The following is a 17134-nucleotide window of genomic DNA, read 5'->3' as shown; positions in this document are numbered from 1 at the left end:
GTAAAAGGACTAAGGCCATGTGATGAATTTACTAAGGGCTTCTTTTACCAAACCACGTTAGTGATTCCCGCACGGCAATGCCGACGAAGCCCATTCAAAGTGAATGGGCTTTTGTCAACATTGCCACGCTGAGAAACTCTAGCATGGTTTGGTAAAAGTGACCCTAAGTTAACTGTATTTAGAACAAACCAAACAAAATATTTCTACACTCAGCATATGATTAAGCTTTGGAATTTGTTGCCAGAAAATGTAGTAAAAGCAGTTGGTGTAGCATACTTTACAAAACGTTTGGTTCAGTTCCTAAAAGAAAAATCCATAAACCATTATTAAGGTGGACTTGGGGAAATCCATTGCTTATTCTTGGGTTAAGCAGTATGAAATTTACTTACTCTTTTGGAATTGCCAGATACTTGTGATCTGGATTGGCCACAGCTGGAAACAAGATACTGGGATAGATGAACCTTTGACCTGTCCCAGCAGGATGACACTTGTTTAGCATTTAGGGTGATGATGAACAGCTGGGTGTTTAATAGATCGAGTTTTTTTTTTCCTTTTTTTTTTTGTTACATTTGTACCCCGCGCTTTCCCACTCATGGCAGGCTCAATGCTGCTTATATGGGGCAATGGAGGGTTAAGTGACTTGCCCAGAGTCACAAGGAGCTGCCTGTGCCTGAACTGGGAATCGAACTCAGTTCCTCAGTTCCCCAGGACCAAAGTCCACCACCCTAACCACTAGGCCACTCCTAGTGGTTTTTAACTTTAATGTTTAAAATTATAAAGAAGTGACATAACTCTGTATATGCAGCTACTGCTTTAGCTAATGAATACTGTATGCCTATGATATTTAAGTCTTATTCAATGATTTAGCATGTCACTAAAAGTAGAATATGGTAAAGAAAGTTCTCATGGCCGGGGTCCACATACTATGTTCCCAGCACAGAGGCAGGGAAGGAGTCTGCCACTGTGACTGCTGACTTAAGACAAAGCCCCCTTTGAGCCTTAGGCTATAGAAACCTAGCCTTATAAGAGAATTCTGGCTCCCATTCTCAGGGTAGACAAAAGGCAGAAGAGTGTCAGTCAGAAAAATGTGTCAAAGACCAAGGTGTGATTTCCCCCACATCAAAGCATTTTTATTACCTTGTGAATTCCTGCCTCCTTTTGGTTACAAGTCATAAGCCTTCATTTGCAACCAGGGCTGTGGAGTTGGTACAAAAATCCTTCGACTCCGACTCCTCAGTTTTTAATATGTATTTTTTTTGCATGTTGACTGAAAGAGTGCAGCATGCAAGGCTGCATGTTAATGTTTGGGTTTAAAATCTGTCATTGTGACTTTTTATTTTATTTATTAAAGAAACTATAAATATTCATTAATCCTAAAGTTTAAACAAAAAAACACACATAAAAAAACAAGGTTATGTTTATTGTTTTTTTATCAAGTATAAAGTCATCATAGCATTAGCAAGTATAAAAATCTGGAACAACCACATCCTTTGGAAATTCTAGAACATCATCCTTTGGAAATTAGAACAAAATCAAAGTTAACCTACATAAACCAAAAACATTTGGAAAACCTAAAACAACTTATATATTATTTAAACTTGGCATATATAGCTGTAGAATAGCTGTTAAACATAATCCAAAATTAACTAATATATTGTTCTTAGAAACAGAATTGCTTCTGCCAGATCCTCCTTCATAGAAGCCCTTAAATCTGATTTGATTATTTTCAGTGCTGAAAACAGTCTTTCAACACTGACTTGGGTGGGTGGCATTGCTGTTACGGTTCTAGCTGCATCACTGACAATCTCTGGATAAACAATGATGGCTTCTTCTATAGTCAGTTTTGATGAGCGGTCAAACTTTTCCACTTCTTTTAATCCTTTAAAAAACTCTTGCATGAATTTCTTTATATGGACATTTACAGGTTGCTTTTCCATGCTTAACCGACATCGCTTTGCTTTTGAAGCTTCCATTTTGTCCAAATAGGCTTGAAAATTCTCTTCTTCATTTGAAGAGGATGAACCTGAGTTACCATTACCACCAGTATTTATAGCTTTAGCTTCATCCAGTGGTTTATGAGTTTCAGGTAGCAACCCTTTCATGCGAACTGCTATGTCATAGAGTGCCTGTTTTCCTGTAGCAATTTGGTCACTGCTCAACAAAATTCGGCTCACTGGATCAACATAAATAACAGCTAAGAGAATTTGATTATCCAGAAAGAGCTCCTCTCTTTTCCTCATTGAAGATACAATGCCATCAGCAATTAACCCCCCACTTTTGTTAAGGTTCTATATCAAGCCCTTCTATTCCAAGAAGAATTTACCTGGTGTTAAATCTTCATATTGCAGCTTCTTGGTAACAGCAGAAGGGTAAGAAAGTAGCCTAATTCTGTAACTTGAGCCCACTGGTTTTCTTTTAATGAAACATTTACATTGTCCAGTTCTTCAAGAAAGTCTTTTAGTTCAAGCAAACGCTTTATCATCAAGTAAGTGCTTCCCCAGCGTGTTGCTTGATCCAAAATGGCTCTTCTTCCAGCACGTCTCTTCAGAATAGCATCTGTTTTAGGGATCCTGGCTGCAACAGCTACTTGCCTCAACTTGCTAATTAGTGTAGCCGCATGACGATCCTTCAATCCATCTCTTATTGCTAGTTGCAGAGTATGAACAACACAACGCATATGTTGAATGGTAATAAGCTTAGATGCTTCTTCAGCAATATCATCCAAACTTTCACAGCTTTCTTGAATTGCAGAACTGTCATCTTCTGATATTTGTATGCTGCTTTCTTCATCAACTTCCTTCATTTTTTCAATTGTGCTTAACATATTTGAAGCATTATCAGTTACACTTTTTAATTTCAAAATCTTCTAAAACACCTTCCACTAACTTCTGCAGATACTCACTGGTATGATGTGCCTGAGTTTCCTTTACTCCTAATGTCCGGGTTATTGTTTTTTTTGTTTTCATCAGCAAATCTAACATTAATTGCAAAATAATTGACTCTGTGACGTGTGCATGCATCCATTTTAATAAAGTCAAAACGTCCCTTCAGACTTTTTCTTAGTTCTTCCTTCTTACATTTGGCCTCTTCAAGTATAAGTTTCCTTATACTTTCTTGTTCCAGAGAAACTCCAAGCTTTTTAGCCATTTCTCCATTTAAGCCTAAAAAGGCTGGTTGTGAAAAAAAAAAAAAAAAGATAGTGGTATACTATTCTTTACTGCCATTTCAATGATGTGGTTTTTGAATTTTTCTGGTGTCATTGTTATAGTAACTTTGTCAGCTGTAAAAAATCTTGATAGTTGTGTCTGGCCTCCAGTAGATTTCTGATCTTTTATTGACCCTGAAGTAGATGGAATGTTTTCATTGCTACCTTTCTCATTCACAGCTTCTAACACTTTAGGATGGAAACACTGCAAGTGTCTTTTTAAATTTGATGCTCTTGTAGTTGCATTTTTTTCATAACCACTGAAACTGCTAATTTTTGCATCACATGCTTTTTCACCATCATCATCTTCTATAATACATTGACATACATAGAGGCAGATGCACCAAAGCTTAATGAGCCTTTAACGACCCTCCAACGAGGAAATTGTGAGCTGTTGCATGCATCAAAGGGCTTTTACCGAGGAAGCTAGCAGCTAACGAAAACGGAGTGCAGATGAGCAATTAGTGTAAAAACCCCATTGAAACGAGATGCACTAACCTTTTCCGATTGCCTTTACGCAGAAAAAAGGCAGGAAAACTAACGAGAGGTCTGGACAGGACAGCTCTGTGCCAGGAAAAATCGTAAATTGAAAAAACAAACAAACTTTGAGCCAATCCCAGCGCATTAGCAGAGCTAAAAGCACTGTGATTGGTCAAAAGGATGTTGCATTACATATGTCCAAAAGAGCTGTGTTTGAGCTTAAAGAAAACGTGTCATAAAACACATCAAATTAAAAAAAAAAAAAAGGATCGGGAGGGGGCAAGGGCGCTCATCAGGAGCGTCCTGTATGGACGGCCATGCCCCCCCCCCCCCCGCTGCTCCCCACTGTCCGCCACTTCCCACCCCCACACCAAAAAGCAAAATTCTAGCAGCCCCGGTCCCCCTCCCTTCCTGTTCTTCCGTTTTGCAAAAGCTAACTCCGCCTCCCGTCATTCTTCCGCCCCGTGCCCTCTTTCTGAAGCGCTGCACGGGCAGGAAGATCTGTTGTGTTGGTCGCAGAGTCTCCATGACGTCTCTTCTTCCCTGGCCTAGGCCCCGCCTCCTACGTCAGAAGGAGGCGGGCCTAGGCCAGGGAAGAAGAGATGTCATGGAGACTCTGCGACCAACACAACAGATCTTCCTGCCCGTGCAGTGCTTCAGAAAGAGGTGAGAGGCGCTGCTCGGGTCGGTAATAGGGAGGGGGGTCTCGGTGGAGGGGGGGAGCGGCGTAGTCGACCTCAGGGGGGGCAGCGGGGGCGGGGCGGAAGAATGACGGGAGGCGGAGTTAGCTTTTGCAAAACAGAAGAACAGGAAGGGAGGGGGACCGGGGCTGCTAGAATTTTGCTTTTTCGTGGGGGGGGGGGGGGGGGGGGGGGGGGGAAGCGGTGGAAAGTGGGGAGCAGCCGGGGGGGGGGGGGGGGGCAAGGCTGTCCATACAGGACGCTCCGGACGAGCGCCCTTGCCCCCTCCTGATCCTTTGTTTTTGTATTTTGCTGACCGGGTAGCCACGTGTATGTGTTGTGGCTTTTTTGTTTGTTTGTTTTGACGTTTGCAGCATGCGCAGAGCAGCCAGCAAAACGCTTGGCTGCTCTGCGCATGATTTAGGGGCCGATTACCGAAGTGTATTGTGATTCTTTGATACACTGTACGTTTCAATACCGATCTGAGCATGTCTGTGTGACTTTTTTTTTTTTTGTGCATTCTTCGTTTTTTTAAAATCGTTAGATACTTTAATGATTTAGATTTTTTAACGTTTGGTTGATGCATCTGCCTCATAATGTTTCCCATCTGCTGATATTGTAAAGTGTTCATAAACAGCAGACTTTGTCATGCTTCCTGACATTCTTTTTGCCATTGTGAATGGTGTGCCACTTCCACTAAAATAAAAAAAGCTCTTCTTGCAGAGAGAGAGGAAGTTGGATGGAGTCTCTCTGCTGCCTTATCTGTGTGTGCTGAATGATCTTCTCTTGGAGCTTAAGTTCACTGTGGGGTCAGAGAGGAGGTGCTCTACAGCAGGTCAGTAAATGCACAGGGAGACTGAGCAGAGGGAAGCTCTCCAGCAAAATAGTTCAGCTGGACTTCACACTAGTAAAACAACTAGGTACTAAGCTTTATTCACAGCAGAGAAGTACTTTATTCAAATGTATGAGGAGTCGGTACATTTTTGCCGACTCCAACTCCGACTCAATGAACCCAAAATTGCTGCCGACTCCGACTCCACGACTCAGACTCCACAGCTCTATTTGCAACTACCTTGCCCAGCACCCTCCCAATTTTATATCTTCTTACAAATTGATGGGAAGGTGATTAAAGGTAAATGTGGGCGATAGAGAACACTAGCACCACACTAGCACCCGCATTTACTTGCACAGAATGATCCGAGGGCTCTAGCACTGCAAACAATGAGCACACCAGGGAATACTGCAGAGCTCATTTAAATTATTCCCCCCTCATGATCAGATTAACTGTGCTCTGACCCTTCCACACTCCTTCTGTCTTAACCTTATGCCAGCTCAGAGCTGGCGTTAGGGTTAAGAGGATAGCCTTCCCCCTGCTCTGACAAGTCAGCCCCAGCTGTCTCGGATCCAGTGGACCCCCCTCCACCCCATTAGTAAGCTCTGGGATGCACGGGGTAGGGTTTAACTTTCATATAAGGGAGAAATTCCCTTATAAGGAAGTTTAACCCCGCCCCGTGCATTCCAGGATGTACTCGGTAGGGCGCTGTCATTTTGAGGTGGTAGCCCGCTGAGGAGGAGGGAGTGCTAGTCCGTCCTCCTCCAACTTTCAAGGTACTGGGGAGGGGGTTGGGTTGGGGGATTCCTCCACGTCTAGCCCACCAGGGAAAGCTTTCAGGGGGAGGGGAGGTCAGGCCCCCAATTGTGGATCACATTGGACCCATGATGTGGGGGGGGGGGGGGGAGTAAAGCAGGGGTCTCACTGGACCCCCAGGGTGGTTGTCTGTATTTCTGTACAGGGGCCTTACCGATGGGAGGTCCAGCGGTCAACTGGACCCCCGGGGCTGTAACAGCCCAGGCTGAGACAACAGACCAGCTGACACTGACAGCCCACATACTAGGCATGTGTTCAAAAGTTGTGATCAATGCACAACTTTTGAATGCATGCGCCAGGTGCCATCCGCTCGCTTTGCTCCCTCAAGATGGAAATAGTGTGCATATCATTTGCATACTATTAGCTTTGAATATGAGGGAGTTAAGTCAAGGCACTGCTGTGGCAGTAAACTCCGGTGCTGTTCTGTGCAGTGCTGGAGTTTTGATCATCGGGCCCTTAGTATAGCTTAACTATTGCAATGACAGACTTTGGCCAAAAGCCATGAAACATACAGCTAGTATGAACTTCAAAGCCTGGCCGCTAGATGTCACAATTGAGCAATGGCTGTGAATCCCTCTCTGCAGTGATCAATACCTTTGTAGCCAACTTGGGAACAGAAGCCTGGCAACCAATCCCAGCTCTTTTAAGCCACAGTATAGGCAACTTGCCACTCACAGTCTTGAAAAACATTTTCAACTGCATTTTTCACAGCATCAACGATGCATGTGGCTCTGTACAAAAAAATCCAGTTAGTTATAATGTCCCTTCGACACCCCGACATAATAGACCATGACAAAAAAATATCTCCCCCAAAAAAACCCAAGACAAAATAGACTCTACACAAAACAGGGCAGGGAAACCTCCTTAATCAAGCTGCATTATCTTGTCAAGCACATTTATGATTCTCACTAGATACCAAGTGTGGATAATGAAGTCAAGCCGTAGGCAGGTGCCAGGACTTTCAAGTGACAAGCCGTGGACTTTCTCAGTAAATCTATTTCATCAGGCCCTTTTGTCAGGAGTCTATTTTGTCAGGGACTTTTATGTCGGGAACTTTTTTGTCTGGTTTCTTTTGACAGGGTGCCTGTCCCTTCTCTTCAGAGATTTTAGCATCTGAATAAGAGTTCAGTTTGTGATACGGCTAAAGGTCACACAATGAGTTGTGGACAGGAAATGCCCAACTCTTTCCTATAATTACTACATTTCACTGCCAGGGATAATATTACTGATATGAGGTCTTGAAACGGATTCTACTAGTACCTGAAAAAAAAAGCCCCAAAACACAACATAATTAAACATAAGTGTTGCCATACTGGGATAGACCAAAGGTCCATGAAGCCCAGTATCCTGTTTCCAACAGTGGCCAATCCAGGTCACAAAGAGGTCAAGGTTTTTCAATTTGATCCTTAAGTAGGAAGTGACAGGAAAGCCAGAGGTCAAATAGGGTTTGTAATATCACAGGAGGAAGATAAATTTATAGTAACCGGATAAGACTGTGGGTCTTTACTTGTATTTTAACATAGAAACCTAAAATATGACAGTGAGCCATACAAAATGCTTATTTCTCAATCGGAGCAGGTTGATTTGCAATAATTCAAATATTCCAGGGTTTGTCTTCCATACTCACAGTCCACTGCACTTGTAAGTGATGAAGTAGGGGAAATAAGCCAGAGCAAAGCAGTTTCCAAAATGAAAAAGAGTCATTTTGATGCCAAGTGCAGTTCCAGGAATTGACTGCCACGGCAGGAGCAGCTACTGGTTCTCTACCACAGACAATGCTCAGGCTCAGCTCCTTCTGAAAAATAAAGCACATGGTCAGCTCCAGCACACACAATGTCTCTTGTGGACCTGGGGTCAGATATCAGGTCGCATCATAGAACAATAATAGGCAGAATGACACCCTGCTTCATAATCCAAGGGAAGCTCAAGTCATCCCTTCACAGGTAACTATGTAACCAGACTTCCTACACTGATTTATATAGTCCAGCTTGGGCTTAACTAGAAGGATGGCTGGGATGCAAGGTGGAAAGAATATGCACATTAACAAAATATGTAAAGCCTCTCCCCAATCACACATAACAAATATTCTCCACCAAAGTAGTAGTAAAGTAATTGTGGTATTTGTTATAAGTACATAAGTACATAAGTAATGCCATACTGGGAAAAGACCAAGGGTCCATCGAGCCCAGCATCCTGTCCACGACAGCGGCCAATCCAGGCCAAGGGCACCTGGCAAGCTTCCCAAACGTACAAACATTCTATACATGTTATTCCTGGAATTTTGGAGTTTTCCAAGTCCGTTTAGTAGCGGTTTATGGACTTGTCCTTTAGGAAACCGTCCAACCCCTTTTTAAACTCTGCTAAGCTAACCACCTTCACCACTTTCTCCGGCAACGAATTCCAGAGTTTAATTACACGTTGGTGAAGAAAAATTTTCTCCAATTTGTTTTAAATTTACTACACTGTAGTTTCATCGCATGCCCCCTAGTCCTAGTATTTTTGTAAAGCATGAACAGACGCTTCACATCCACCTGTTCCACTCCACTCATTATTTTATATACCTCTATCATGTCTCCCCTCAGCCGTCTCTTCTCCAAACTGTACAGCCCTAGCCTCCTTAGTCTTTCTTCATAGGGAAGTTGTCCCATCCCCGCTATCATTTTAGTCGCCCTTCGCTGCACCTTTTCCAATTCTACTATATCTTTCTTGAGATGCGGCGACCAGAATTGAACACAATACTCAAGGTGCGGTCGCACCATGGAGCGATACAACGGCATTATAACATCCTCACACTTGTTTTCCATACTTTTCCTGATAATACCCAACATTCTATTCGCTTTCTTAGCCGCAGCAGCACACTGAGCAGAAGGTTTCAGTGTGTTATCGACGACGACACCCAGATCCCTTTCTTGGTCCGTAACTCCTAACGTGGAACCTTGCATGATGTAGCTATAATTCGGGTTCTTTTTTCCCCACATGCATCACCTTGCACTTGCTCACATTAAACATCATCTGCCATTTAGCCGCCCAGTCTCCCAGTCTCGTAAGGTCCTCTTGTAATTTTTCACAATCCTGTCGCGATTTAACGACTTTGAATAACTTTGTGTCATCAGCAAATTTAATTACCTCGCTAGTTACTCCCATCTCTAAATCATTCATAAATATATTAAAAAGCAGCGGTCCTAGCACGGACCCCTGAGGAACCCCACTAACTACCCTTCTCCATTGTGAATACTGCCATTTAACCCCACTCTCTGTTTCCTATCCTTCAACCAGTTTTTAATCCACAATAGGACATTTCCTCCTATCCCATGACCCTCCAATTTCCTCTGTAGCCTTTCATGAGGTACCTTGTCAAACGCCTTTTGAAAATCCAGATACACAATATCAACCGACTCCCCTTTGTCCACATGTTTGTTCACTCCTTCAAAGAATTGAAGTAAATTGGTCAGGCAAGATTTCCCCACACAAAAGCCATGCTGACTTGGTCTCAGTAATCCATGTCCTCGGATGTGCTCTGTAATTTTGTTTTTGATAATAGCCTCTACCATTTTCCCCGGCACCGACGTCAGACTCACCGGTCTAAATTTCCCGGATCTCCCCTGGAGCCTTTTTTAAAAATGGGTGTTACATTGGCCACCCTCCAATCTTCTGGTACCACGCTCGATTTTAAGGATAAGTTGCATATCACAAGCAGTAGCTCCGCAAGCTCGTTTTTCAGTTCTATCAGTACTCTAGGATGAATACCATCCGGTCCAGGAGATTTGCTACTCTTCAGTTTGCCGAACTGCCCCATTACGTCCTCCAGGTTTACCGTGAAGTCAGTAAGTTTCTCCAACTCGTCCGCTTGAAATACCATTTCCGACACCGGTATCCCACCCAAATCTTCCTCGGTGAAGACCGAAGCAAAGAATTCATTCAGTCTCTCCGCTACGTCTTTGTCTTCCTTGATCGCCCCTTTTACCCCTCGGTCATCCAGCGGCCCAACCAATTCTTTTGCCGGCTTCCTGCTTTTAATATACTGAAAAAATTTTTTACTATGTTTTTTTGCCTCTAATGCTATCTTTTTTCATACTCCCTCTTGGCCTTCTTTATCTGCGCCTTGCATTTGCTTTGACACTCCTTATGCTGTTTCTTGTTATTTTCAGATGGTTCCTTCTTCCATTTTCTGAAGCATTCTTTTAGCCCTAATAGCTTCCTTCACCTCACTTTTCAACCAGGCCGGGTGTCTTTTGGACTTCCGTCTTCTTTTCTAATTCGCGGAATATGTATGGCCTGGGGCCTCCAGGATGGTATTTTTGAACAGCGTCCACGCCTGTTGTACAGTTTTTACTCTCTCAGTTGCCCCCCTAAGTTTTTTTTTTACCGTTCTTCTCATTTTATCATAGTCTCCTTTTTTAAAGTTAAACACTAACGTATTTGACTTTCTGTGTACAGTTACTTCAAGGTTGATGTCAAAACTGATCATATTATGGTCACTGTTATCAAGCGGCCCCAGTACCATAACGTCCCTCACCAGATCATGCGCTCCACTAAGGACCAAGTCTAGAATTTTCCTTCTCTCGTCGGCTCCTGCACCAGTTGCTCCATAAAGCTGTCCTTGATTTCATCAAGGAATTGTATCTCTGTAGCGTGTCCCGATGTTACATTTACCCAGTCTATATTTGGATAATTGAAGTCACCCATTATTATCACATTGCCCAACAACAAGAGTAGCCATTCTGGGTCAGACCAATAGTCCATCTAGCCCAGTATCCTATTTCCAAACAGTGGCCAAGCCAGGTCACGAGTACCTGGCAGAAACCCAAACCGTAGAAATATTCCATGCTGCAAATCCTAGGGCAAACAGCTGCTTCCCCATGTCTGTCTCAATAGCAGACTATGGACTTTTCCACCAGTAACTTGTCCAAACATTTTTTAAACCAGATACGCTAACTGCTGTTACTACATTGTCCAGCAAAAAGTTCCAGAGCGTAACTATTTGTTGAGTGAAAAAAATATTTCCTCCTATTTGTTTTTAAAGTATTTCCATGTAACTTCCTCGAGTGCCCTGGTCTTTGCACTTTTGGAATGAGTAAAAAATTGATTTATTTCTACTCGTTCTACACCACTCAGGATTTTGTAGACCTCAATTATATCTCCCCTCATCAGTCTCTTTCCAAGCTGAAGAGCCCTAACCTTCTTTAGTCTTTCCTCATACGAGAGGAGTTCCATCCCCTTTATCATTTTGGTCACTCTTGCAGCAACTCTGATTGTCCCTGCTTCAGTAAATTGGCCTGATATAAGAGCAATATAAACTCCAAAGAAAACAAAGATCCTGATGTAGCTGAAAGCTCTGTTGGGCCACGAGCTTGTAAAATGGCAGCTGTGCTCTGTGCGTGATCAGAGGCTGCTCCTTACTGCCAGTCGGCCCTGACAAAATGGCGCTCATTCCCATGCTCTCCTGAAATCAAACTGCACTGGTCCTGCTGGAGAGCCCGAAGACTGGCATATTTGGATGTTATTCTTTATCATATAGTTCTCCTAAATCATACCAATCAATCACTTATCATTCAGTGCTTTAATTCTAAAACAGACCATCTAACAAGGCTTACAGCTTACCCCATTTGTCTCCAGGTCTGTGGTATGGAAACAGAGTTAACTGAAAGAAAAATTAGCTACAAATAAAAAGGAATCTCCTAGACTATGCATCATCCAATGCACCACCACAAAGAATTAAAACAACCCTGGAACAGATGGGTCACAATGGGCTCTAGTAGGGTACAACTGTAACACAGATACCTATTCCACAAAGTGACATCCCTACAAACACCTTGCTGCATTGGAAAATTTATGATGTTCAATTATCAGATGTGGAATCTGATGAAGGGAGATACACAACTATGACCGAGAAAATCCCTAATCTCAGGAACTCTCATTAGAAGCATTAACCTGGAAACACAGTCAGAGACAGAGAGAGATAAATGTCTCCAAGGAAACTTGGCTAGCAGGAATACATGCCAATTACCAAGTGCAACCACAGAATAAAGTAAAGATTTTTAAATTGATCTTATAATCCATCTGGGAACAAATGACCTGACTAGAAAAGCAGCTCAGTTGAGCAGTGAGATGTCCAGAATTTGGGGAGAGAAGCCAAAGCCCATGGTTAAGACTAAAAATACTTTTTAAACTATCTGTTGTGGCGTACAGCAACAACAGAAAACCGAGGCTTCCAACGGATCCTCTCCACTAACAGCTCCTATCTGCCCTTTCCAACGGATCCTCTCTGTCTCCTACCAGCCTTTCCAACGATCCTCTCCGCCGACGGATCCTCTCTGCCTCCTACCAGCAATACGGTGATTAGTGCTACAGACTATCTGCGCCCAGGACATCATTCCCGAGTATCTAACTGTGAGTAATCTATCTATCTCCAAACTGACATCATTATGAATACAGTCAAAATACTCCTAGAATCTACTCCTTTTCACTGACTCACCTAACATTATCCATCCCACTTACAGAAAATAATATCATAAAGACTGATCAGACACTCCACACCTCACCAAACTGACAACCACCAAATTAAAGAAAGATTATCTAAATACTGTCAATACCAACAAAACAGAAAGAAAGATCACAATAAACACACACCATCCAAGGAATGACAACTAACAAAAATCCACACATCATCAAACTTAACAGCCCCATACCAAAATATCCACGTGGGCTACATTAACACTAGGTCCGCAGTTAACAAAACAACAATATCAGATTGGATCAGATCAGAAAACCTTGATCTTATCTTCATCAATGAAACATGGATCCACAATCAAAAGGACCCCATAATCCTTGAACTATGCCCCCCAGGAAACAAAATCACGCACTGGCCAGAACGGAAAAAGAGAGGTGGAGGCCTAGCACTAATCTACCGAGCCCAATTCACCACTGAAAACAATGCTGAGTCCATAACACCCCAACTTGAAATTGCCTCAATCAGAATCCATAACAAATCTCTGATCAATCATCTGAACTGCGTCCTGTTTTACAGACTGCCCGGTAACTGGAACGAAAGCCAGCCTATCTTCACGGACTTCATATCAAATATTTGCGTAAATAACTCCAATTTACTAATACTAGGCGACATAAACCTTCACTTAGAAGATCCCAACTCCACCAATGCACGTGAATGTAAAGACTTCCTGCAGTCATTGGATCTCAATGACCTCACATGCAATCTACCCACATCAAAGGACACACACTGGACCTTTTATCACACAAACTGTCCACAGATCATAACCTATTAATAACAGAAACCAAATGGTCAGAAACACCTTGGACCGATCACTACAAATTGAAATTATCCCTAAACTGGCGGAAGAAGGGATTAAACCGTACACTAGAACATACAACTTACAGTATGAGAGGGCAAATAGACCCAAAAGTATTCTGGCAACAGATATATGACAACGGATGGAAAGCATAACTGGATTCCATATATTATCTCACTTACTGGGATGATAGATGCAGAAGCGTACAAAACGAAATAGCGCCCTTAAAAACAAGAATATCAAGAAGACAACTCGATACCTTGGTTCAATGACAAATTAAAAAAACTCAAAACACAATCCAGAAAACTTGAACGAGCATGGAAAAAAACAAAAGATGCATGGAAACAAACACACAGAAAATACAAATATGCAATAAGACAGACCAAAAGGTCCTACTACAAAATTAAAATAGGACCGGATTACAAAGATCTGAAGAAACTATTTCAACTCGTAAATAAGTTACTAGACACCACCCCTATCACCACAACCAACACAGACATCCCATCCGCAGACAAACTTGCTAGTTATTTTAACGAAAAAATAAAATTACGCAACTCACTTCCTCAGCACAACACCAACGTCGAACACTTCATCAAATACTTCATCAACGACCTGGATCTAACTCCTGACGGACACCCAGCTGACCATATCTGGTCTACATTTACTCTCCTCAGTTACACAAGCGATTCATAGGTTCGCCAACACCCAGTGCAAACTGGATATCTGTCCCAGCCATCTACTTAAATCCGCCCCCGACCGCTTCATAGCAGACCTAACATCCCAACTAAACTTCATGCTACAACAAGGTCTCTTCCCTGAGGATTATGGCAACATCCTACTCACCGCAATACCTAAAGACCCCAAGAAAACACAAACGATCTCACCAATTACCGCCCAGTGGCATCTATCTCACTAGTAACCAAACTGCTGGAGTGCTTAGTGACCAAACAGCTCACTGACTACATGGACAAGTTCTCAATACTACACAACTCACAATCAGGATTCTGCCCCCACCACAGCACTGAAACTGTACTAGTCACTCTCCTGGCCAAATTCAAGCAGGAAATAGCTACTGGTAAAAGCATACTTCTCTGCATTTGACATGGTAAATCACAATATATTACTAAGATTCCTTGGCCACTTTGGGCTTGTTGGAAATATACTTAATTGGATCAAAGGTTTTCTAACCACCAGAACATACCAAGTAAAATCAAACTCAACCATATCACCACCATGGAAAGCAGCTTGTGGAGTACCTCAAGGACCACCATTATCACCAATACTCTTCAACGTAATGATGATCCCACTGGCAAAGTCCTTATCCAATCAAAGCCTCAACCCGTTCATCTATGCAGATGATGTCACAATCTATATCACCTTCAGTCACGATTTGACAGAAATAACCAATGAAATCAACGAAGGACTGAACATCATGGACTCTTGGGCAAACTCATTCCAACAAACTGAACACTGAAAAAACACACTGCCTCATCCTCTCATCTCAACATAACAAATACAAACCCACAACCATAAACACTCCAGGACACACCCTCCCCATCTCAGACAGCCTGAAAATACTCAGTGTCACAATCGACCGCAACCTTACTCTTGAGACCCAAGTAAACTCCGTAATAAAGAATATGTTCTACTCAATGGAAACTTAAACGCATAAAACCTTTCTTCCCAAGGGCAAATTTTTCAAAACCTAATACAAATCAATGGTCCCTAAGCCTGCAGACTATTGCAAACGGAATTTATGCGGGATGTAAAGAACGACTCACAAAAAAACTCATACTGCCCAAAACACAGCAGCCAGGCTGATATTCGGCAAAACACGATTCGAAAGTGTCAAACCCCTCCAAGAAAAGCTGCACTGGCTCCCAAAGAATGGATCATCTTCAAAATCTGCACCCCGATCCACAAAATTATCTACAGCGTAGTTCTAGGATACATGACCTACCTCATAGACCTACCTACCAGGAACAGAACCGGATCATCAAGAAAGGGAAATGGGACTTGACATACCGCCTTTCTGAGGTTTTTGCAACTACATTCAAAGCGGTTTATATATATTCAGGTACTTATTTTGTATCAGAACATACCTAAACCTACATTACCCAAATTGCAAAGGACTCAAATACAAAACAACTTACGCATCTAACTTCTCCTACATAAGCGCACATCTATGGAACGCACTCCCAAAAACTGTGAAAACAATCCATGAGCACCTAAACTTCAGGAAATCACTAAAAACCAACTTCTTCAAAAAGGCATACCCCACCGATCCAACCTAAACCCCCACACCAGGCAACACAGCAATACCAATGATCGTACTGGACAATCTACAATTTTCACTCCCTCCCTCCCCATTAGACCACAACATAACCTTATATTTGTTTCTCAACCGGACTTGGCGAACACCTTTACGGTACTATGTAAGCCACACTGAGCCTGCAAATAGGTGGGAAAATGTGGGGTACAAATGTAACAAATAAATAAAAATAAATAAATCTGTTCATATAAGTAAAGCCAACTTAAGCATGTGGCTCCAAATGTGGCACATAAACAAGGCATTAGATACACAGGCTGCTGGGACAACATCCAGAACACAACACTATGCTATAATGATGGATTATATGTTTCCGTGTCAGGAAAAAAGGATCCAAATCGAGAAAGTCAGACAATATGTCAGGTGTTTAAAAGATAGGGGTGCTGGCTGTATTTGGAATGTCACCCCCGGGAAAACCACAATAGAGAAGAACACACAAGAAATCTTAATTTCACTCATCAGCAGAAGGTATGAAGCTATACAGAACATAAGCAGACAAAAAATAGCTGGAAAGCAATTGCACAAATGCTTGTAGTCTAAGCCAGTGGTTCCCAAACCTGATCCTGGAGGCACCCCAGCCAATCAGGTTTTTGGGATCACAATGAATATTCATGAGAGATATTTGTATGCACTGCCTCCACTGCATGCAAATCTCTCTCATGAATATTCATTGTGGATATCCTGAAAAACTGACTGGCTGGGGTGCCTCCAGGACCAGGTTTGGGAACCACTGGTCTAAGCAACAAGGGAAAATTAGGTTCCATCTTGCTAATTTTTTTCCTTTAGTCATAGCAGATGAAGCCATTATGTATGGGTTGTGTCCATCAACCAGCAGGGGGAGATAGAAAGCACTCAACTTTTCACAGTGCCTCATGGCCAGCCAGCTCCACTGCCTCTTCAGTATTTGAAGCTTCCAAAGCAGTATGGCAAACCACAATGGGAACAACATGAACTTTCCTCACAGCGAACGATGGCCCCTTAACAAGGGCATGAACTCAAAAGGAGGGAATGAACACATCCTCCTGGAGGGAATAAACTCGTCCTCCTTATTGTATAACTGGAGGGGATACACGCAACCTCCTGGAGGGAATAAACTCATCCTCCAAAACATAAACTGGAGGGAATGGACTCATCCTCCTATAAGTGAACATGAATCCTGAAGACTGTTTTCCAACTTTCTCCCAAGGAAGGAACTTCAGGAAACAAGAACAGAACCTGAAACAGATTCACAGCATACAGACAATCATACAGGGAGGGCTCATGGCTTCATCTGCTATGACTAAAGGAAAGAAAATTACCAAGGTAAGAACCTAATTTTCCCTTCCTTGTCATCAAGCAGATGAAGCCATTACATATGGGATGTAACAAAGCAATCCCTATATAGGGTGGGAACAGGTCACACCACGCGCTAGCACTTGTGCTCCAAAACGTGCATCCCTCCTAGCAGCCACATCCAGCCTGTAATGTCGGGCAAACGAGAGCTTA

At 42.6% G+C, this 17134-nt stretch overlaps 1 protein-coding gene across 10 annotated transcripts in view; it reads right to left on the bottom strand.

The window, feature by feature from the left end:
• The window catches only part of TMEM147 (transmembrane protein 147), an 81414-nt gene that overhangs the window by 45842 nt on the left and 18438 nt on the right, over positions 1-17134 (bottom strand). For 5 of the 10 annotated variants that reach the window (XM_030212109.1, XM_030212110.1, XM_030212116.1 and 2 more), the window contains exon 2: positions 7641-7808. In XM_030212109.1, the coding sequence (XP_030067969.1) occupies positions 7641-7717 (77 nt within the window). In that variant the 5' untranslated portion in view covers positions 7718-7808. Of the gene's footprint in view, positions 1-7640; positions 7809-17134 lie in introns of those variants that run through there. The other 5 variants (XM_030212111.1, XM_030212114.1, XM_030212117.1 and 2 more) reach the window with 2 other exon arrangements.

Source organism: Microcaecilia unicolor, chromosome 8, assembly GCF_901765095.1.
Source record: "Microcaecilia unicolor chromosome 8, aMicUni1.1, whole genome shotgun sequence".
NCBI lineage: Eukaryota > Metazoa > Chordata > Amphibia > Gymnophiona > Siphonopidae > Microcaecilia > Microcaecilia unicolor.
Note: the sequence above shows the minus strand (reverse complement) of the source record. Positions and strands in the feature narration are given on the sequence as shown.